The 24641-nt window shown below is 40.4% G+C and overlaps 1 protein-coding gene across 1 annotated transcript in view; it reads right to left on the bottom strand.

Annotated features, from left to right (window-relative positions):
• Positions 1-24641, bottom strand: part of KCNK10 (potassium two pore domain channel subfamily K member 10) — a 65896-nt gene that overhangs the window by 23175 nt on the left and 18080 nt on the right. Inside the window, exons 2-4 of the mRNA XM_049828507.1 lie at positions 17237-17565; positions 6977-7094; positions 3363-3523 (exon numbers count right to left, since the gene is read on the bottom strand). Of these exons, the coding sequence (XP_049684464.1) occupies positions 3363-3523; positions 6977-7094; positions 17237-17565 (608 nt within the window). The remainder of the gene's footprint in view (positions 1-3362; positions 3524-6976; positions 7095-17236; positions 17566-24641) is intronic.

Raw genomic sequence — 24641 nt, forward strand, 5'->3', positions numbered from 1 at the left:
TAATTAATGTAGGTTTCGTGAGGCTCCACACAGGTCATGTCAGAGGCAGCGAAAGTGCACTAGCACAACTCCTGGGGGAGGAATCCTCCTTTCATCTTTCCAACTATGCCAGGGGATGCCAGGGGCAAGCTCTCCCATGCGTGGTGTGGGCTCACGCTCACAGTTACACTGTTGAGTGGAGCAAGAGACCTGTTAAGGAAATGCACTGGGTGAAAACACTGCTGTGCCAACAGAGAAACTTTCCTCTCCTTCTCGCCTGCCAGTGTATGCATATTGCCTCTTGCCTAGCTTCAGAAATGATCCTGACCACAATGCACGATCAAGTTGCCTTCAAGTCCCATCCACCTGCACAGATGATGACAAAGTTGCAAGGATTTCAGGAGCTCTGGGCTGCCCTGACATCAACCATGTAACATCCCTAAGGGTTAATAGGATAAGCAGAGGCAGAAGCAGTGTTGAGGCATATGCACATGAAAACTTGATACATTATGATGTCCAGGACATATGCAAACTTTCTTCCCATTCCCTTGCCCAAGGACACAAGCTGGACTGTCCGAAATTGCCCTTGAGGACCCACTAGAAGGCAAATAATACCAGTAGCTAGTAAATGCCATCTTAGAGGCTCAGCTATAAGGCCTGTGGGGGAAGACCTAGCACTGCTTTTCATTTCTGTTAATTGTTTTTCAAAATGCGATGATTAAAACTGCATGTGATATTCATGGTGCAAGTGCACCGTGGATTTGTGCAGTGGTAAAATGGTCTTTTGGTTTTCAACCCCTTTCCTGACACTCTTTTTTCCCTTTTTAACTGCTGCTAAGTTTCAGTATATTATTTTCCGAGAACCCTCCATGGTAATCCCAAGTCCCTTTTGGAAAAGTGGAATTTGGTACCATGCCTATATGAATATACTAGGATTTCTTTCCTCAAACTCAAGAAATATCCATTATTTTGTATTGCCAACACTGGATTCCATTTGTCATCTTATCACCCTTTTGCAGCTTCTGTTTTAGCCATCCTGAAACATCTAGAGATGTAATTTGCAGACTTTGTCACCTGCATACTTATCTTGTTGTCTGGACCATTCCAGGCCATCTCTGTTAAAACAGTAAGATCCCAGAAGGACTCCAGTAAAATCACACTGATAATGCTACCATCTGTCACTCATCTCCATTTACCCTTTAAGCATGTACTGATGTGTTATTTCCTTATAGCCTTTGATGAGAAAACTTGTCAAGCTTTCCAGAAATTCAATTCGTTACATCGCTAGATCATTGATACACACTCAGTGACCCCTCAGCTAACTCCAAAAGATTTGTGAGGCACACCAGCCAACATTTTATTACCTCTGTCAGTGTCTTTTTAGCCTACATTTGTTCCTTTTAGTTTCCTCATAACTATTCTCCTAATTTTTATGTCCTCCCTTTAAAGGTTATAGCATGTTGCTTTACACCCACAAACATGCTGAATTTGAGTTCATTATGGAGACAGTTACAAAGTAAAAAACAAGAGTTACACATTGAACTAATTTTGTTTATTCCTCAGGATTAAATCAAGAACTGTTAGTGCATTTGTGGATTCTCTGATTAGGTCCAAACATTTGTGCAGTCTAGCAATGTAAACACAATGTGATAATAATTTACATAATTACTAAAATTATTATTATTATATTCTCCATTAGCTAACAATATAAAGTATATATCGTGTATAATATATTAGTTATCATGTATCATATATCAAATATTATGTAAATAATCTTATAAAGTGAAACCACTGATATTAAGACAAGTTACTAAGATGCATGTCAACTGTAAACTATATCAGGAATACTTCAAATAGCTGAACCTCATTACTAGGAATATTGAAGAAAATTATGTATAACCCCATCCACCATGTCACAAAAGAACAGATATAATGGATTTATGGGAATCAAAATAAAAGGAATAAACATATATCTTGGCTAAACAAGGGGACCACAGATTTCTCAATTTTTCATTTCTCATGCTGACAATTTAATGGTTTTGACCTCATCACCCAGAAAGCCAATAGTACAGATGACAATTAATCAAAGATTTTCTGACTCTCAATTTATATCGTGACTACAAGACTGTAGTTTTCCTTGGGCAGAAGCAGACTGGAAGGTCCAGATATTCCTTCGAGGTGAAACAGGTACAATAAGAAGCTAGGTAAGAAACTAGTGATCTTAGCTACTTCTGGTTTGGTAGGCCCAAACTGAGCCACATTTCAATAATTTTATTTTCATTTCATGAAAATAAAGGCCATTTTCAAGTGGCATAAGATCTCCAGTCAGCCATGTAAATGCTTACTCACCCATAATCACTAGTCACCTTTCTCCATGTTTAGCCTGAGAGGTACTTCTTATGGCTGGTCTGGGACACTTCACAGTAATTTAATCAAAAGGGAAATTGCTCATACTCCGGTCTAATACTCAATTACTTCTTTTCAAAAACAGTTACTAGTAATTTGCTCTCATTTGTGGCAATGTTTTAGAAATAGATGCCTATTAAACTAACCAGCTTCGGCAGCTTCTCATCCACTCCATCCCTGGAAAGACTTACCTCCAGTTACGCCACCTCCAAGGGAACCAAGAGAGAATCCCTGAAGGGAACCATCGGCAAATTAGCAAAACAGCATTTGCCAGGTCTGCGGCACTGCTTGCAAAAGAATTGCTTACGGTGATACAGACTCAAAAATAGAGGGTACTGGCAACATGAAGGGAAATTACATATGAAAAAGTCTATACAGAAATCTAGTGTAGGACGTACCCATGGTAGGCAGGGCAGGTAAATACCATGAAGACAATTCCAGTCAGTGGCATTATGCCAGTTTTTGCAGCTGTAGATCTACTCCAATGCATCTGTCCTCTTGCAGTGAAAGCATACCACTCAGCCATCTCTCTTCCCAAATTCACATCCACTCCAGTAACCCTGCTTTCCAACTCTTTTAGGGTTTATTAGTAATACATCAGGACCTACTCTGCAGCCCTGTTCCTCGGGAAGTTATACTACCTTCTCGCTATTTTCAGTGAATGGACACACATGTCCAAAGCAACCTGAAGGCTGTTTTACAGGCAGTCCTTGTCAGGAGCCTAGCTTAGGAGATACATTGCCCAGAGATAGCCTCAAGAAGGAAATTCAGAGCCTGATCTATAATGCCTGCAACCACCATCTAGAGAAATCTATTTCTCTCCACTGACTACAGAGGCCCCTAATGTGATTAAGCATCATCTCAGCTAGACATGTAAATATTTCATGGCGCTCAACATGTAAAAAAGACTGCAAGTAATAGCAACAGAATTAAAAGCAATTCATACAACCCAAGCAAAAAATTGACAGTGAGCTTACTCTGAAAACTTTTTCCACCCTTGCGATACCCTTCCCAAAGATGGTTCCAAGTTGGTCTCCAATCCCAGCCAGCAAGAAGCCAAACAGTGGAATCCCAAAGATGGCATACAAGATGCAGAAAACCTTGCCTCCAACAGTGCTTGGAGCAATATTCCCATACCCTGAGGAGAAAAACATTTGTCAGACTCTCAGAATTTATACATGGCTTTTTAGAAAAATTAATGGACTGTTCCTGCAGGGATACCTTTCTTCCAGATGTAATTCCCATTTGCAGACTTTCCACAGCCTGATTTCATTTCCCAGATGAGCTACCCTCTGTGATTTAGTTCTTGTAGCCTCAGTTACCCATATTTTATATAGATACAGGTCCTATCTAGAGTTGTTTGATTATTTAATCTGGCTTGACTTATCATGGCACAAAAATCACTCTGTCCTGGCCTGCTGCCTGTGTGCTGCTGCTCCTCTTGGGCTGTGCCAATAACTTCCTGATGGGAGTGTGATTCACCTGACAAGGCTCATTTTCAGTGGTTAGCTCATAATTTCCACAGCCACTCATCACACTGACTAGTCACACTGCAGCCTCCAAAGTGTATCCACACTACCAGAATCCGCCCTTGAACTCTTCATTCAGTTCCCCTTTCAATTTGACAATAAAGAGCCTGACGTTTGTATTTCATGAGGTTTTTAAATAGGTTTTAACAAGGAAGTTTTTAAGCCTTCCCTCTGAAGATCCTACTCCATTTATGTTTTAAAATCATTATTGATCCTTTAATAAAGGCACGTACATGCCTGCCTTCCACCCTCTGTTCGGATAACCCAGGGCTGTTGAAAAGATGACAGATTCTGACCAAGACATAATTATCCAGTTGCATATCCTGATTGAAAACTCTCTTTTTGGCCCAAGCATGTTTGGGCACATTTGATTTCCATTTCCAGCCTTGTAACTCTAGGCAAGATACTGGGAACCTCTGACACTGGCAGAAAAGGACACAGGACACCTAAAGAGAGATGGACTATCTTTTAGGTGCCCAAGTCTATCATGATCAGTAGGTCTTCTGTTAACTATTTCAAAACACTGCAATCCTCTTTACCTTGGTTTTTCTATAGCCAACATGTAAATAGGAAGCTGATCAGGCAATCTAGAGAGAGACAAGTGGAAAGCATGAGTAATAGGCCCTTTGCACCCTGGAAGGTAGCAGGAATCTTGTTTGGAGCACTCCTCTGTGGTATTCTTAAAAGTCTAACATGCTGATGAGTGCACAGGACAGCTCTCCACCCATTCTATGCAGTAAACTACATTTAGTTACCACTGTTTTTTCAGGCACTTCTCTTCTCCACATCACCCATGCGAATTTAACTGTAGGAATCTATATAGAGCATTATGACTCTAGTAGCCATGGTATTGCTGTTAAAATGTTAACGTTAAAAAGAAAAAACAATTGTGGCAGAAATATTTGCACCTTTTAATTCAAGATCCGGTATCTTCACAGAAATATAGAGATGTGTATTTTGACTATATATAATTATTTGAAAATTAAAAATGATCACACAATCACAGATCACTGATGAGATAAAGTGGAAACGCAGAGCATCCAGAGAGATGGTGATCTAAGAGAGTGTCTGCTTCATCTACAGCAATTCCCCCTGGTCCTTGGGAATTAAGGCTGGGCTCCAAGGTCCTAATCCTGTCAGGTCTGTGACACTGGCACTGGATACATCTCTCTGTCATGGGATGGTGAAAGGACTATGCTGATGCACAACACTGCCTCCCCCCAACCCACAGTCCTTTTCATGGCTGTATCTGTGATCCAGGTTTGTCCTAGAAGTCCCAGAAAATCCAGGCTACACAGGCCAGTGGACTGAGGTTGACCAGGTAGTCTGTTGAGTGTCTGCCTAAGAGGAGCTGTAACATGGCTCTGGTGGATAAAATAGAATAATTTTCATGCCCAGAAAAAATACGTAGACTTTATGCAGCCTATAAAAATCGCATTCACAAAGAATTTAAAGCAAATATGGGCAAAAATCCAAGCTCTTTTCAATAAGTTATTTAAATAGCAGATGTCAATGAATATGCATACATAAACTATGCCTACATAGTGGCATTTACTTTAATGAGTAATTTAAAAGCTTGTCACTTGGGTCTATTGAGTAAACAAATATTAAGGGAGGGTTTTCTTACATTTGATTCAGAAATGTTTTCTTTCTCTCCACCCCCTGGTTTTATGCTACCATTAAAAATACATGGTAATGTAGCTTAGTATATAGAGGAACACAGAGAGGAGTACACTCCATACAATGGCTCTTTCACCCTCACTCTGACAACACAGAAAAGGCAGAGCCAAAGGCACAGACTCCACCGTTTGAGGTGATCACCACAGTGAGCCTTGTAACTGCCATAGGATTTTTTTGTTGTATTAGCTGCATAAAGAACTTGCAGAATTCAGTCAGATTCTCACACTTTAATGATTACATGATTGTCAGATTATTTGTCTATACAGTCACCAGTGTGTGTATCACAGCCATAATGCAGAAAAGCACTTTATCCCGTATTTAAATCAGAATACCCAAAGCCAATGCAAATAAAAAGCAGTAATTTGCCAGTGGTTTCCAAATAATGAGATCTCTTGACCTCTAACTATGACAGCACTGAAATCAAGCTTAAATTATCAAACCACTGTATAACTATCAGCAGTTTAACCTTATCATCAGTGTTACCAGTTTATCATTTTTTTCCCTTCAGGGCAGCTTCTGAAATCCAAACTGCCTGGAGAATCTTCAAGAGAGCAACTGGCTCACAGAGGAGAGGACAAAAACCTTAGCATATCTAAGGCCAGCATTCAGAGATCAAGGGACAAAGTACTTTGGATACAATGTATAGGAGACACAGATGACAAGGGCCTGAATAATGAACTTAATAAAATTAGCGGTTCAAGAAAAGTAAATGGAGCAGTTCAGTACACCCTTCATCTAATACAGAGAAATATGTCAATATTTCAAGGTCAGGAATTCTAGAATGGAAAAAAAAATCGTGGAGCTTTTTTTACACAATGTACAATTCATGGAATCCCTTGCAATTATTACTATGAAAGCGAGGAAGGATTTTTAAAAGGATGTGGTACTTATGTGAACACATTTCCAGTTACAAGGAGCAGAGTATAAGAAGAATTAATTATATCAAACTTCAGAGCATAAGCCAAAATTAATTGATGTACTTAGGAAGAAAGTTACCCTTATGGGTAAATTAATCTATAATATTAAAATCCAAATTCCCAACAACCATACGATAGTTATTTCATCAGGTACTGGTTCTTGATCTTTTTAGTGACAATTAAAACCACCTGCATCTACATGAAGAACAGGGTTATAAAGCCTTAGCTACATCAGTGCTACTTGTTTTCAGTTCAGCATTGCTATTCTACCCCAATTATGTACACAGCTTCTGATACTAACCTGGAGACTCAATGCCCTTGACACATACCAGAGGCATGCCTTGTGATAATTGAGAAAAATACAGTTCAGCCACTTTATTTCTTTGTCATCTGCCTTACTTAAATTTATTTCATTATCGAGGTCTCAGTGTGACCATGTATTTTAAAAGATAGACATAAACATACCTATAGTTGTGATGACTGTTCCAGCAAAGAAAAAGGCACTTCCAAGGTCCCAATGACTGCTGTTGTTAGAGGAATTTCCTATGGGACTGACTCCAGCATTATCAGCATCAATAGCATGCTGCAAAGAAAGAGACAAGAAATCAGCCTTATCCATGCCTTACCATATGCTATGCAAGTCAGTATAGGCTCCAAAGGGAAATTTCTAGGACCATTGTAACAGCTTAGATTTAAACTTTTTAATACCTGCTCAAAGTATAGTAGCACCCTCTGTACACAAGAGCTGAATATAAGACTGAACTAAAGGTGGAAGAAAGATACAATGCATAGACAAATGATAAAAGATACAGAGCAATTGAGAAGTAGAGGACCAACACCACAAAGAGATCCATAAATATCATTCTTGTAGCAAAAACTGCCAAAGGAAAAATTCCCCAATGGGAACAGCTGATGTTAGAAGCAGCAAGAAGGGTGATAAGTACAAATAATGTTCACGAAGTCAACTAAAGCTAGTCAGCCAGGGATTTTAATTCCCAGACAACTAATAATTGATTAAGTTATTTGTATTTTATGCTAACTAAATGTGGTGGGTTGACCCTGGCTGGATGCCAGGTGCCCACCAAATCTGCTCTATCACTCCCCCTTTTCAGCTGGACTGGGGGGACAAAATATAACAAAAGGCTCGTGGGTCAAGATAAGGACAGTTTAATAAAGTGAAAGCAAAGGTTGCATGTGAAAGCAAAGAAAAACAAATTATGTTATTCTCTACTTCCCATCAGCAGGCGATGTCTGGCCACTTCCTGGGAAGCAGGGCTTCAGTACACGTAGTGGTTGCTCCGGAAGACAAAAAATGCCCCCCCCTCCGTCTCCCTTCACTTAGCTTTTATATCTGAGCTGACGTCATATGGTATGGAATATCTGTTTGGTTAGTTTAGGTCAGCTGTCCTGGTTATGTCCCCTCCCAAGATCTTGCCCTGCCCCAGCCTGCCATTGGGGGCGGGGGGGCAAAAATGTTGGAGAGCCAGCCTTGATGCTGTGCCAGCACTGCTCAGCAGTAGCCAAAACACTGGTGTGTTATCAACACCTTTCTAGCTACTGATGCAGAGCACAGCGCTATGAGGGCTGCTATGGGGAGTATTAACTCCATCTCAGCCAGACGCGATGCACTAAAATAAAAATAGGATATATATATCCCACTTGAAATGAACAAATAGGATAGCTATGGCAACAGCATGAAACACGTTTGTGATCGGCTAGGACTTCCCAGTTGCCACATTGGACAGGGTCACATGTCTACAAGTATAGTGTGGTAGAGACTCCCAGCTAGTGCTTGAATGAACTAAATCCAGAACAGAAGCTGAGGTAGCTATACTGCTTCCAGGTCACTGTCCTAGGACTCACACAGCACTGAATCAAACCAGGCAGACATATCAGCCTGCTGCAAGTTTGCTTGGGAATTTGTAAAAGTGCACCATATTGTATCATGGGGACATACACATTTGCCTTTCATTGCAGCTTCACAGTCCAAAGGAAGACAGAGCTAAATACATCAGCCTCCAAAGCACAGAAATAAATCTCTCATCAGCATCTGGCACATTTAGCTGAATCGGTCTAAGTTCACTTTTGAGATGCCCTTTGGTACGTATTCTCTAGTTGCTTGTAGATCTCATGCAATCTATTGCCTGTCATAAAGAAATTCAGACCTCACTCTGGAACAGCAGCTAAAATGGCTGCCTTTCAAAGTAAACCTCTCCTTCCCAAATGTTCCCAGTTAAGATTAATTTCCATAGAACCAATGCAAAGGAAACAAGCTTTTCTTTTTCTGCCTCTTTCCATTTCCAGCTCTTTGCCTTTTTCTCATTCTGTTCCAACCTCACTTCATGTTGCTGTTATCATGCCACTGCCAGATCTGCCCCTTCTCTCTCACTCTGATATTTGCTCCTCCTCCTAAACATTGTCACCGGCCTTTAGCCTTGGTTATTTCAGCAAACTTATTGCCAGGCTCAACAAGAAAGGCAAAGTGCTGCCTCTTACATCCTCTCTTGCTTTGACCTTGGTCAACACAGAATTCCCACCTAACAATACAAGGTTGTTTTGACTTTTCTTATTCTATTTCTTTAACCACTTCTCTTTTCCCTCTGACTTATGATCTATGAATTGTCCCTGTGATCTTTTTATTTCACCTTTTTCTATACAGTCCCTGTGTAAAGCAAGGTTAACCATTCTATTTTACCATTGCCCCACTTCTCATGTGTTCCTATCTATGATTTTTCTCCTGATCTTCTCTATAACCTCCTATTCTCTTGTGCTTTTAGCACTGAGTTTTAAATACATCCATTTAACACCTCTACTATCCCTAGATTTCATGATACACTTTTCTCCTCATTCATCTCTTCCCTCTGTTGGCTCATTTATCACAGTTTTTCTTTTCTTCCTCTTCCATTTTGCACTTTTCTGCACTCATTTTTTGCCTCTATTTCCAACTGACTTCATTGTCACAAATGTTCCTCTACCACATTTTTTTCCTTGGGCTAGTTTCAGCTAATCTGCTCCCCAGTTCTCAAGTTATTCATCACATTGCCCCAGAAAAGGGAAAGGAGTGGGAGAAGAGGTGCATGGGCAAGAACAGAGGCCAAGTATATCTAAAGAGATCAGTACAGGACAGCCTTTTTTAACAGTAGAGCTGCTACATGGCAGGCTGAGCTGACTGTGACATTACAGCATGAGTAAGCTCCAGACTGGACTGGTTGTATTTCATGTAGGCAGAAAGCCAGGGTTCCTCAGCACCTGTCCATACCTCAAGAAACAGGGATATAGAGAAAGGAAGTGTTTAGGACCAAACCCTTTGAAAGGGCTTCTGTACCAGTTGCTGTGCAGGTGGTGTGAAAGCAGAGATCATTTGTTTGTTTACCCAGAAGACCATAAATCAGCATAACAGACAGGTTGCCTGTTTAAATAGGCCATGACACACTGTCAGCTACCCCGGCATGTTACTTCTGCCAAGGAATGCTGCTTGCCTTCCCCTTGAGTGTGTGAATGTCAGCGAGCTAATTACAACACTTTAATCACATTTGAGTTCACACAGTTTAGCAAGTCTATTAGGGCCAAGCACTAACCCCTGAACTGAAGGAGCCTCCTGTTGCCTTAGGTAGCTTTGAGCTTCTCAGGCTCCCTCCTTACCCAGAACAAATTCTTTTTTTCTTTAAAGCTTGACTGACATCATTCATTTATAAATATCCAACTATCCCAATGCTACCTCTTAATACGCAGTATTTTGCATACAGCGATGGAGGACAGCAAGGGAGCGGGAAGAGGAGAACAGCCCTGCAGTTAGCAGCATTTAAATATGCAATTTCAGGTCATGCGATGAGCAAAGGATGCCTTATACCACCACCACCAGTCCACCTATACAGAAGTATCCTGCTAGATGAAGACTGACACAAAACTCAAACAAGGACACTATCACTGGCAAGACTCTCCCAGTTCACACAGACCATGAAATTTTACAATAGTTTCCCATCTGTGAGACCAGATAGGCTTTGCAGCATGACCTGAAGAGCTGCATCCTCAAGTTATCTCGGAGTAGGGAAAGAAACAATTTCCAGAGTGCTAACCACTCTGTTGGCAAACCTTCCATATTTAAGACATTTTAAACTAGTAGTATCAGGTATTTTTATAGTTGAGGTATCATCAAAAGTAATAGGTCATGAAAGTACCCATAGCTGTTTCACACGTAATCCTCTCCTGATCCCTTCTTCCTTCTCAAGAGGAGTTACATGCACAGTGCACAAGATTTTTTCAATATTTTTTATGAATTCAAAAAGCATTCTTATTTAATGAATAACTATTAATCTATAGTAATTTATCTTCTGAAATGCCACCCATTCAGAGAAGGCAATAACTTGGAATACTTCAAAGGGCTGAAATTGTCTTTCTTGCTGTTCAAGTAACAGATGTGCCCTAAATCCAATAGGCAGATAGGAGTGAGGGAAGTGACAAAAATACCAAAGTAAATCCAAGTACTCAATATTTATTTTTTTTTAAACATATATTTCTGATCACAATTTTCAGTTTGATTCCCTGTCATTGTATAGATGTGCATTTTACTCTGAGTCTCTTCGGTATCAGCACACTACAGCTCCTCTGTAACTAGGAAGACATGGTCTGGTAAATCTGCATGGGACTGAAGGCAAACCCCACAGCAAAAGCCTAGCATATGTGGTGATACTGGGTGACTTAATCCTGTATTCCCAAAGTGAGTGCAATCCAGACTCCATCTCAATCTGGAACAGGCTTTGTCAATTCCACCTCTTGATATTCAGGCAGCAATATTTAAAGGCTAAGAGGCATGTGCCCCCCCTGGGCTGCCTAGCTGTTAACACACAGGACTCAAAGTCCAAAGAAAGGTACCGTGAACACTAACTCGTCTCACCAGGTGTCAAGAGTTCTCCCCCACGACATAAGACCGAAATAGTATCTCTTCTCTATGGATAAAATCAATTATATTGTTCTCATACCAAATAGAAACTACTCGCTGTCTTGGTCCCTGCGTGACACCGTACAAGTGTCGGGCTCCAGCTCCCCGCAGCTCTGCCCTGCTCAGCCACAGGCTCCGACGAGCTGGGGCCTGACCTATGGGCTGATGTCCCAGCCCAGCCTCAGCCTGTCCCCGTCCCCAGGGAGGTACCTGATAGTCTGGGCTGGGGGATGCCCCTGGCTGCCCTGGCCAGCCATGCTCCCTGGCTGGCAGTGGTGGGGTCCACAGCTGCTGGCTCCCTGTCCCCTGGGGTGCAGGTGGTCCTCACTGAGCCCCGATACTCACATATCTGATCCTCTTTGGCGCGTGAGTGAGTACACACCAGCCTTCACTAACGTATTAGGTTCCTTGGTCACTAATTAAGACAATTGCATCAAGAAAAAGTCTAGAGTTAGGCCCATAGGCAACAAGATAGCTGGGAGCTAGTGCAGCTGATGAGGAGGCAGGAACCAGACTGTTTCTGGTTCTCTGGGAAGAAGGGCTTTTATCTGGTTCACTTGTTCATGTTTCTTTAATTTCTCCAGTAAGATCCCAAGCATGAAGGAGACAAATCTTTTCCAAGGACAAGCATAATACCTTTCCTGAGTGATGAGCTACTCAAAGGATATACCCTATATGTAACCAAGGACAGGAATTTGATAAGAAAGAAAATTCTTGTCATCTTTTTTCTAGTTCCATTAATTCCTCTCCACAGATCATGCTAATCCAATAATGATTATCTCCCCCTACAATTCTTTTCCAAGCAGATTCCTATCAAACATACAAAAAGTTGTTTCAATTGCCTTTCATGCTCTGATCTTTCTCTATTACAATTATTAGGATGCTTCTCATTAGCAAGCGACTTTTAAAGACTAATTCCTTAATAACTTTTCTCTATACTCCTTACCTCTCTACTTATTCTCACCACCGCTCATACAGTGATTAAGGGATCCTCATCATAAATTCCCATTTATTCACTTTTCCACAACAGCATTTTTGAAGGACCAAGGCTAGCAATTTTTGTTCAGGTATAATCAAAAGTTATAAGCTTTGAAAGCCCATCCCTTAAATATTTCTGCCTATCCCATTAAGGTCTTTAGGTGACAATCAGCCAGAGAGTGACCTACCTACGATTATAGTGATTTGATTGTTGTGCATGCACTGTGTCTGAGGGCAGACCTACAGCATTCAACAAGGGACATGCACAGACATCTAAGTCCAAAGGGCTTCGCTCCCTGCAAACTTCTTAGCTAAGTTCTGGAAGCAATATAGATAGCTACAGGACAGCTGCAGACTTCTGCAGCATCCTAGGCTCAGTCTGTCTCTTATACAACTGGAGTCTCTCTGGACTGAAGTTACAAACTAGGCTGCCTGCACCAATTTAGACAGGACCCAAGAGATCTGGAGATCAGGGGCAGAAGGGAAGTTGGGACATATAGAAGACAACCTCCAGAGGCACAGGCAGAAAGTTCAATAATCAGGTATTTACCATTGTTTTTCTTCACAGTTCGAATAGTCTTTTCCTGTCCTCAGCAGCAAGCAAGTCTTCCCCATAGTTAACTCAAACCACCTATTTTTTCTGCTCCATCTAGAGCTTTCTTCTAGCACATGAAAGCCAACAAAATTCTCTCCATTTTACAAGGAAACACCCTGAAAAGACAAGCTGGTTTATGACACTAGTGAACCAGCTGAAAACTGAAACTTCTTTGCAGGATGTTCCCCTTTTTGCTAACCTTCAGGGCGAACGTAGATCAGAACACTAATCAAAAAATGCCTATCCAGAATATGAACTCTTACTAACATAATTAGCCAGTAAAGCCTGATTAGCTTATTTCCAGCTCTGCTTCCTTTTCAGCTTGCAGTCTAACTCTAATGAGTTGCTGTAGTCATTAGTGGACATTGATAAGATGACTTAGTTCCCAGGTGGGTGATTTTTTTCTTTATACTATAATCACTCAGACTACTAAATTAAACCCTCAAGGAAAAGGAATAAGAAAGCAGCCCACCAGTAACATAAGCAACTTCTAACAGTAGCAAGCCACTCTATCTTACGTCATTGTGCAGGGCTGATTATGAAAGCAGGGCTCGTTACAAAAGTTTTTACTCGTACAGAGTGCACAGGCGACACAGAAACAGAATGTGAATACCCTTATCAGGTGCAAAGGAATTACTTTGCCAGAACACATTGATGTTCTTCCTGCCTGCCTCCCCTAATGATAGATAACATCTGGTCTATCTGAGAGGCATAACCTCCCCATTATACACTCTAAGTCTACATTATTACAAAGGCAAGATGACTTCTTTTTGACCCCAGCTACTAATAAGCTTATGCCATGACATACAAGAACAACAACAACAAAAAAGTTTTGTAATATCTTAGCAAGCGTAACTACTAATGTTATTTTTCTTTTCATCTGTATGTCCAGTCACTTGAGTCCTGCTGCCTTCTGTTATTTGTTCAAATGGGTAGAATACAGCTAAATGTACTTGAAGCACCTGAAGTTTCATTGTCTTTTAGCATATTCTAGATTTAACTTCTCTCTAACTCTGAAAAGTCAAAAGTGTTGAGATAGAGCACACGATTCTGTCATTTTCTTATTCTGGTATTCACCATTGTGACAAGTTGTAGATCACATGAGGTATCAAATAATGAACTTGCTTCACTGCAAACGAATGTCTTCAGAAGCAGAAATGAGCTTCAAAAATGTACTGTTAAGAACTTCCACTTCAGGTGACTTTGGACAATACAGACTGCACTGTGAAATACTTCCTATTGGTAAGAAAAAACTACCTGTCCTTGTGTTAGTATTAGACAGACCTGAAACAAAACCCAAGAGGTAAATACAAATTTAAAATATGTTGAATCTTCATAGGGATTTGCACTGCTTTCATCACTATATTAATTCCAAAGTCTATGAATGAACTTCACAGTCTGGATGCAGCAATTCACATTTGTGCTACCAGTGCTAATATTTGCAATGGGTTATTGGAGATCAAGTCGGAAAGGATGTCTTATCCACTCTGAATTACAACAGCTTCTTCAGACAGTGCCGTATATCTTCCTTATAGGTTTTCCAAAGAAGAATCCTTTGAAAGATCAAAATTTAGGCAAAGGGATAATTTTTTTCTATCATTGGCCTTGTAAAGACCATGATGCTCCTTTCCTCTTCTCCTTAAAAGATTGTTCCAGAGCCACCCCCACAGTAACAGGATACAAGCCAGTTCTAAGGTCTCTCTTTTTGTATTTTTTCCATATTCTCCAAAGCACAGAGGTGAATCAACACAGTCATTCTGGAGAGTATGACCTGTGTTCATCTAAAGGCTTTCAGGTAGTCAAATAACATTAATTATAAATAGCTCCCTTAGCGGGAGCCTGGTGCTGACCGCGCACAGCACAGCAGCCAGAACCCATGGAGGTTGCCACATCAGTCTGAAATCACAGTTGTAAAGGCAGATGCAGCATTTGGTGCAATGCAGAAATGCACTGTGCCAGCCAGGGAGAAGTCACTTTTGAGATCATCAACATGAAGGCATGAAAGCACATTAACCCCCTGACATTATCTTCAAGCAGTGGTTCACTGTTCTTCTGTGCAAGTCAGTTACAATCACAGTTTACTGTATCAGCATACCCAACTACATCCCTGGAGCCAGTTTCACCTCCAGACATACAGAAGAATCCAAAAGAACTTGTTCTTTATTGACAAATCTGTTTCAATATTTCACATCACTTGGCCTTAAGACATTTACATGCTAAGCTGCTAAACCCATTTAATTTACCTTTGCAAAATGATTCCCAGTTACCCAGTGTAATGCCTGAGGACATACTGAAATCTCAGATGATAAGATTTGTTCAGAATATCTGCCTTCTAATGACACAGTATGGCTGTTTTTCATTTTAGTGTCACCACTTTTGAGGTGAAAGAAGGAAAAATGTTGCGTAAAATAAAGAATTAAAACTGGTACATAGCATAGGCTACAGAATAGGGGCTATCTAGAAATCTTTGTACTGCAGTTGCTATGCAGGAGTCTACCATCCTGTTGAGGTGCTTTGCTTGTTGCACCTATTATGTGTTCAGCTTTCTGCTAGAAAAGAAAGCATTTTGCCTATCTTTTAATGGTGGCATTCTCATCAAGGGAATACAAACTTCTTGCTGCTAGTATTTTCTAAAAATCCTTTAAACATCTAGCACACATTATACCTAAGCAGTTGAGGGAAATACAGATCTCTGCAACACTGCCATGAGAAACACATCTGAACCAATATCCCTGAACAGAATTCACACTAACAACCAAACATGTTCGCCTGCCTTTTGCAGACAGATGAAGGATGTGATCCAAGCCAGCCCTGACCCAAAAGATGTATAGTCGTATCAGCACAATACCGCTTCTTGCTGAAGCAGGTTTGGCTTCTTAGCTACACTACCAGGCTGCCCAAAGATACAAGTACACAGCCTCTGACTCAGAACTGACCCATCTTCTGTGAACACAGAGCACAAGCAGGGAGAGCCCACATCTATCTGCAAAGAAACAGAAAGAATTTGTTTTGCTTAGGAGAGGCAGAAGAGCATTGCTGTCTACACCTGTGGGCAAGGGAGAAGAATCAATTAAGCAATGGGACATTGTCTGTGGAAGACAAAGTACAAGGAAACTGATCAAGTTTAGGCTGAAAAGTGGCAGAATGCTTTTTCCATCATGGCAAATAAGATAGTGGAACAGCTTCTTAAAAGAAATATGCAGCTTATAAATCTGATTCACTTATAGAAAGGGTTTTATAACACGGTTGGGTGGATGGACACAAGAATCCATGGGATAGCTCTGTGTTCTTTCAAACACCCTGAAGTCACAACAGAACTCTGGTGCAACACCCAGAGGGAAACACAACATGCTCCTGGAAGGTTCAGACACAAATTCAGGTCTGAAATATGAGGCTGAAGTTCAACTTTGGAACATATTCCTTAGGTATCTCACATTTCTTATCTAATCTCCATTTTCTCCAGGCTAACTTATAGGTTTCTACATGGGATCCTAGAAGATACTCGACTGAAGTCTTGTAAGATCCATAATACTTTCCTTGCCTAGAGTTTTAATCAATGATATATAATTCTATCCTTGATAGATCTTTCTTGCATGTTACTCCATTTTCCATTACATTTATCGCTACACACTTGATATTTATTTCCTTGAAAATTGATTCTAAAGCTTTGCATACTAGACCGGACTAAAAATTCAGTAGTTCTTAAATGCCAATTTTTTTCTATTTTTAATTGTATACTTCATCATCATTCATTTACCTAAAATTCACAATAGTAAACCTGTAAATTAATATACCAGTAAGTTCAGAATTCTTGGCTGAATATTTATTTTAAAATTCCCACATATCATTTTCTGTTTGCTCTCTTAGTTGCTGTGTTTAATTTTGGAGGAAGAATTGAGAACTTAATATAATTTGAAAATTACAGAGATGATGGGCAAATGTCTTGCAAATCTGTCACATCTCACAAAAATTTCTTCCAGATATTAAATTCTGATTTTCTTTGGACACGTTTTTGATTTTTTAGTGAATACATTTAACCTCTATTTACAATGTTTTGGAGACACAGTTTCTGTTTCCCGGACTTTAAAATGACCACACTGCCCACGGCAAGGGCAAGGAAACAATTTTGTTCCCCACCGACACAGCTGATCAACGAACCACCAAGCTGTTTATCCTAACTTCCAGGAAGTACTGTCTTCTTCACGGGGCCTACCTGAATCAGCGTCTCCAGCTCTAGCTGGGTTACACAAACATGCTCCCGAAGAAAATCAGCCTTCTCTAGTGCGATTGTGTTCTTCTGCCTGCTTTCGAAGGGCTGCTCCAGGGCACGGAAGACAAGCCCTCCCGTCACCAGGTAAACTACCACCACAACAAAGATGGCCACCACTGTTTTCCACTTCATGACTGTCTGCAGGCCTTGAGAAGGGGCTTCCATGGTAGCAACGACAGTGGCTCGGGAGGAAATGGATAGTCGTGGAGCTGGGTAATGCCCGTTAGTTTTGGGCTCAGGTTCACAAGCTGGCACTGGTGAGGGAACAGCCACTGAAACACAAAGTAAAGAAGTCTTATTCAAAATCAAATCCATAAGGGTATGACCTTGACGTTCATATACAACTTCCCTAAACATCATCTTCAAGACTCTCACATAAACCATGTTATTCACATACATGCGATTCTTCTCATCCGGAAGGCTCCATGTGTCCATCCATACACAAGCCACCCCAACGGTTTGCTTCAACCATTACCTCTAGAATCAGACAGGCCAGCTGCATATGCAAAAATTTCAGAAGGATGCAGAAAACCATTTATCCAATAAGAATATGAAAATTTTGACTAGTGTTTGGTGAGGGACCCTGGCAGTGATTTATGTCCTTAAATCATAACACTAATAGTATCAATAGTGCTAAGAAATTGAACTGTCAATGATCAGTGATCACTACCTGGCCTGGTATTGACAGAAACAGAAAATGCTTTGTAAACTACAATGCTGTTTGGCTCACCAACACAAGCAGGCCCATATTATTCACATGGATTCACAAAACCATCACTTCTGAAAATGTTCTTGAAGCCTGGAAGCTTTACAAATTTTAGCATAAATCATTCTTCAGCCAAAGCATACTAGATATCTGAGGTGAAAGTGACTCACATGCCAAGCACAACGATGGACCTCCCAGCTTGGGACTGAGACACTATATAGCCCGTGTGACCTTAGCAGTACATCAGAGCTAATAAGCCCTGACTTCCAGCCAGACTTATTAGCCCAACCACTGTTTCAAGCTACCAAGGCATCTGAATCAAAGCTGGCTCGCCTCCAGATAATTCAGGTGTCTCAGCATCACACTTCCCCACTCTCTGTTGCCAGCGTTAGCAATGGCAGAATGAGGCCGGGTTCCTCAGCATCCACTGGTATAATGGTACCACATGCAGGCTTTAAAGATGCTGGATTCATTTTAAACCAAATCCCTGCTGTAATCTTACCACGGTGCAGCTGTCACTGGCCTGTAATTTCTCTGAAACCGGATTGATCTATTTCATATCAAACCTAAATCAGATTGCAGTTAAAATACAGTCACTTTAGCTGCATTCTCTGAACTTATTCCCAAAGTGTCTTTGCTGTTGTGCTCAGAAATTAAAGCAGAAGGATTTATAACATCTGATCAGAGTGGCACCATAAACTGATTCTATACAATTTGAACATACAATGTGATTACACCTTGGGTTTGAAGTGGGCTACAACTCTTTCCCAATAGAAACCATTTTATGATACTGAATAATATAAGAACTCAGCTGTTTACTAGAGTCATGTTTTCCTAGAAGCAATACTTCTCTGAAGCATTGCATTAAGGATAGAGCTTCCAGCTTACTTGCTAATTGATAAACTACAGAAATCTATAGTTGCTTTACACTTACAGTTAATATTTCTTTTCACATGTGACTTGGAGGTTCCAGATACTAATTAGATTAGAAAGGATCCAACATCAGAGGAAAAGCCTCTGTGGTTGATCCCCTTTGTGTGTTATCTCAGTTTTGCAACACCCTGTGGCACAGCTGGTCAGTTTGACCATCAAAAGGTCGTTATGGTCCCCAACACTTATCAGCCAGGATGTAATGACCTCAGACTTAAAAGGTAACTTCTCTTACCTCCAGATATATTTCACATAAGTTCTAAGAACTTGTGACAATAGGGAGAAGAGTGACAGTATTAGAAGTCACATTTTTTGTAAAAGAGATCAATTATTTCATTCTCTACATGTCCTAAAAGGAAAGGATTATTGTAATAGATACAGTGAGTTTCAGCAGGAAATATCAGAAGAGTATTCAGAAGAAACATAAAATAGAGGGGTTGTGTGTAGCTGTTTGTTATAATCTTCCTTCCTCTATAGGCAAATATCTTAAATCTGAGTCACAACGTCTCTTTACTGAACTAAATAAATTTGAGTATTCCCAGAAGTGGCTCAGCTGATGTAAACCAGTGTAACAGAACTTCCATGGATTCCATGGAATTCAATCAATTTACATTAGTTAGAGCCAATAACTACTGTGTATATTGTGAATCAACACAAAATCTGCAAGCCTGAGGGCTGATTTTGCACACTTGAGATTACTCAGCAAAATAGTCTCAGGATCTGAGGCTCACATGGTAAGAAGAGAGCAGAATTCATGTGACAGAAACAGCATGCTACAATTTTTTGAAACAGATATCCACCTTACCATGACTGGCATAGTCCAGCGTAGGCTGGTTGAGCCTGTCAGTGGTAAGAGATGCCTGACTTTGGTATCCCACAAATGATAAGTAAAGAGGAAGGAAGTCAGGAGCTGGTAAAACAGCTTTTGTGAGTTTTCTTTCCCTCTCTGCTAGTATAAATGTTGTTTCTTATTCAAATCGTATTTCTGGCAAAGTGTTAATAACAGCTTTACAGTAAAATCACGGCCTGTTTAATTCCATCTTGGAAAGAAAATGTGTTGCACTGATTTAAGAACAAGACGGGAAGTTCAGGGTAGGGAACATAAAATATTCTTATAAATATTGTGTCACTTAAACAGCTCAATGGATTACTGTGCTCAGCTTGCTTATCTCTAAAATAAAAGAACTCGTTCCCTAAGAACAATTGCATTAAAGTCTTTAATTTTCTGCTATTAGTAATAGCTACCTCAAGTTATGTCGAAATGTTGATCCTAAAGTATTTTATATTATATAAATTAATACACAAGAAGACTCTACTAAAGCAGCTAGTTGAGCAACTGATGTATAACAGAGATGGTCTTCTTACAAAGCTGATGCAGAAAACACAACTGCAGTCAATACCCCACAGATGTTTCAGGGTAGATTTTAAGCAGCAGTTAGATATTGGAAAACCAGTGTAGATACTCCATCTAGCAGCTATCTCACTCTTTACAACACGAGAGTGGAGTTAGTGACTTGAGCACACGGTACGGTATCATAAGTCCCGATTTCTAATTGGAACTCTGCTTCCATGATCCTCTGCTCTCAGAAGAGTCCTACCATTCACCTTTAAACCATGGTTTCACCAAGTAGAATAAGATAAAATAGTGCTTACTTTTCTAACAAACACAAGTGTCCTGTAAGAATCCATGTCTGTACAATTTTTGAACAAACATAAACATGTTTGTTCAACAAACATATAAACATAAAAGCTATATAAACTTCCAGAAGTTTAACAAGTAGAGGTTTTACGAAGATCAAAGGTTGGACTACAGTGGCAATATAACAATGTGCAGAGTTATACATACAGTTTAAGAAAATGAAGGACTACATAAATTCTTGGATTTGTAGAGATAGTTTAGACTATAGTTTAGGGCACAGAGGAAAAGAGAAGAGGATATGTTTACAATAAATGCAGGACAATCCCTGCTTTATTAATCCGTGTTTCTTCAAGACAAGCTGCTGTCACAACAGGCTTGTCCCAGAACAGAGTCTCATCCATGTGTGTTTGTTAAATCACATCAAAGAAGACTTAATCTGCCTCACTGAAAGCCATGATGAAGCTCCATTCATATGCATGCACTAAATTAGTAGACAGGTAACCTCAAAGGAACAGGTACCCTCAAAGGAACACACCAGTGTTTTGACACAGGCCTTACTCCAGTAAGAGGATGCCAGTGGGGAAACAAAGGTGGGTTCCTGTTTGTCTCAATAAGCTTCAAAATAAAGCATCTGAAGACGTTGATGTTACAAGTCAAATTAAAATGTTAAGATCTGTACAGGTGCTCACCTCCAAGAGTACCGCGCTACCTGCATTTGAGGTACTGATGAAGGGTGCAGAGAGGCCTCCCATTGATATGTGAGGAGCTTAAATACCTGAGATCTCTACTAACATTGATGAGAAAGAATCAAAACTCTTACTCACTGACCATCAGGAAGAGTGGGGCAAAACTTAACCCAGCTTAAGCAGTTGGCAGTTGGACTAGGTGACCGTTGTAGGTTCCTTCCAACTGAAATATTATACTCTAAAGCAAAACGCTGTAATGTAAAACATTGGAGCAATTGAAATGATACACTATAAGACATTGTTTAAGGTTAAAAATTGTCCTTTATTACTGCAGGTATGCTTTGCTTTAGGAGACTTATGTTTCTAAGATCAGGTTAGACTAATTTCTGCCAGAAATATTTAGGTATAGTTGGCCCTGCTTTACAGCATCAGGGTGAGCTAGATAACCTGTTATGAATCTGTGAAAATAGTTCTAATTTAAAGGGAAAATCTCCAGACAGAGAGGTTCAAAGTACAGCCACCTCAGAGGGACAGCTTCAAATAAGAGCCAAAATTCTGAGAGGATGTTCAACTGGCTTTTGATTATGAAAACATTGAGCATGGCTTTGCCACAATGACCTATAACCTGGCAACTATCTTACCCAATATGCCAAGAACATAGGAGATACTGAAGAAACCTGGTTTTAGAGGAGAGTTTCTCAACTGTTTAGACCAAATACAATTTTTTTTTAAATTAACATACCCTCCTCTGTGGTACTGCTGTCACATTTTTTATCTGTGAAAAATGTAAGTCAGGTTTAATGGAGTGTCTTATTTAGTACTTTATTTTCTTTCATGTTCCTGAGTTACATGAGCACACAGGAATGTACGTACATTTTAATGAGGGTATAGTAGAGTATTCTTGACACATCTGATGCAAGTGGTCCTTTCACAGGATTCAGCACAGAATTAGATTAAAGGCATATATACTTATGCATTCATAAACCCAGCAGCTGGCTTTAAGTTTAATACATGAGCTGATCAAAAATGAGACTGGACATTTCATCTCCCATTTTAGTGGGTCCATCCAAGGAAGACAACAAAGTACCTTCAGCTCAAGTAAAAAGGTTCTTCGATGTGCATCTGAAGGTAAGTACCAGTATGTTTCCCAAAAATCCTCATAATATGATGGGATGTTTTTTTAAAGAAAGGAAATTATGCTTTCTTCAAACATTTACATAGTCAGTCACTCAAAATTTCCCATGGAGTCTTCCTTATCTTTGTCTTAAAACTAGAAGTTTAGTTCAAATTATAAAGTAATCTTATCATGCAGTCCAGTTTCACTGAGAAAATTCATGAGCAAATCATTCTCCCTACAGCTTTCACAAGATCCTACATTGGGTTATCAGCACATGTACAACCTTCATGTAGCACTACTTAATAAGCCAGCTTTCCCTCCTGAAGTAATTTAGAAATATGATATTTTGTCAAGTGTATGAAGTCACAGAACAGAGACCTGGAGCACCAAGACTTGGAAATGTCTGTGAGGTGCTAGCCAAGTCCGCTACAGCTTCCCTGAACTGGCCACTAAAAGTAGGTGGATCTATATTCTCTAAAATGGATCGTAAAGGACTGGGGGATGAAGGGACTCCACTGGCCATAACTGTTTTAGCATCCTAGTGGGAGCCTCATTTATTTCTTTTTCACTGGGCAGGGTATTCTAGTTGTTAGGGTTCCCCCATACCCCTATTCTGAAATGGCCACACGCTGAAGATAACATCAAAAGGCTTCCTGATTGAACAGTGTGGAAAGGCAGGCAAACGAGCAGCCCACCAGTGGATAACATATGATCTTGCACTCCAAGGCTCTGGCTTATCTCCAGACAGAAGTTCCTGGGGGATATGGGTATCTAGCATTTGCTTCCAATTTCACAACCTTCCAACAGAATCCCCAAAGTGATTTCAGCTACTGGCTGCTTGGGTTAAGATAGCAGGGCTGTGCCTGGAAGTCAGAGCAAGGATGAGATATGTTAGAGGAAGAGCTGAGGCTATCAGTATATTAAGATATCAGCTATATGAGCTTCTCATTAATATGTCACAATCAGAAAATGCATGCAGGTTTATGGATGAAGGGAATTTGTATGTCCAACAGGAAGCGGGGGGGGGGGGGGGGGGGGGGGGAGTGGTGCTATATGCATGACAGAAATAATGAAATGTGGAAGTTTCTGTCCATGTATAACCAAAAAATCATTAAGCCATAAAAATTTTGCATTATGAGGATATGGCTAATCATTTTCACCACCTGCTTTGCTTGCTATTTCAGGCCCCTCCCCACCCCCATTCTTCATCTCTCTCTGTTGTGGTTTTTTAACAGGTTTTGTAAAGTAGAGAGCATCCATTTAACCAGCACAATGAATGCTGGATTTTTACACACTGGGCACTCAAAAAAAACTCATGCCAGTTTAGAAAGTCTGGCTTTTAGAGCAAAAATCCCAGTAGACAATGATTGTGTCTGCCTTTGCGTTTGTGCAGCATCTTTGCATGATGTGAGCTAATTAACAGGTGACATTTCAGCTGTGATCAAGAAATGGGAGACAAAATCCTGCCTGCAGGCTACGATTACATATGGGGCAGAACACTAGTATCCCTGTGGCTGTTGCTCTGGACTGAGGCATAATAATAAGCACTGCTGTCTGGGGACCACAGGATCCGAACAGCCATGGATCAAGAAAACTGCTCTCAGTGCTGACATGTTTTACACCGGTTTGGCCCTGGTCCCTCTGCATATCCCCAAAGTGTTCAACCACACGACTTGAGCAGTGAAAGTCATCGCAAGCCTGGCACACAGGGGAATTTCACCCTACTGTTTGTACAGCATTTTACTGCAAACTGCCATTGAAGTGAGAAGCATTACTGTTACATTTACTGTTCGTGAAAGCAAAGCTTGACATATTGTTTGTTTGGAAAATGCACAGAGTGCCTCTGAGCATATAGCTTTCCACTGCAGCAGTACCCCACTGGTTAAATCTAACATTGTTTTCCCTGAAGTGGATTCTCTAATGCAGTATTAACGCTGCTGAGTTCAGCAACATCTCAGCAGTCTGCTGCAAATGCAGTCATCAGTGGCAAGGCATTCGACTAAGTATGGAAAGAGAGACAGGTAAAGGCAGAAAGGGCAACATACATTAAATCAAAAAGATTGAATGTGCTGTTAGAAAGAAAGTAGCACTAATTGCTCCCAATTGCTCCTTTCCCAGAGTGGGCCGGGAGAAGGGAGGAGTATCTTAGGTTACAAAACTGTGTAAGTAATACAGTCACTGTTTGCTTCCTGTTGTAGGACAATGCTAGTGAAATAAAGTAAAAGTTCATATATCACGTTCTCTCTGTTGGTGGGGAGAGAAACGTCAGC

Source organism: Accipiter gentilis, chromosome 25, assembly GCF_929443795.1.
Source record: "Accipiter gentilis chromosome 25, bAccGen1.1, whole genome shotgun sequence".
Classification (NCBI taxonomy): Eukaryota; Metazoa; Chordata; class Aves; order Accipitriformes; family Accipitridae; genus Astur; species Astur gentilis.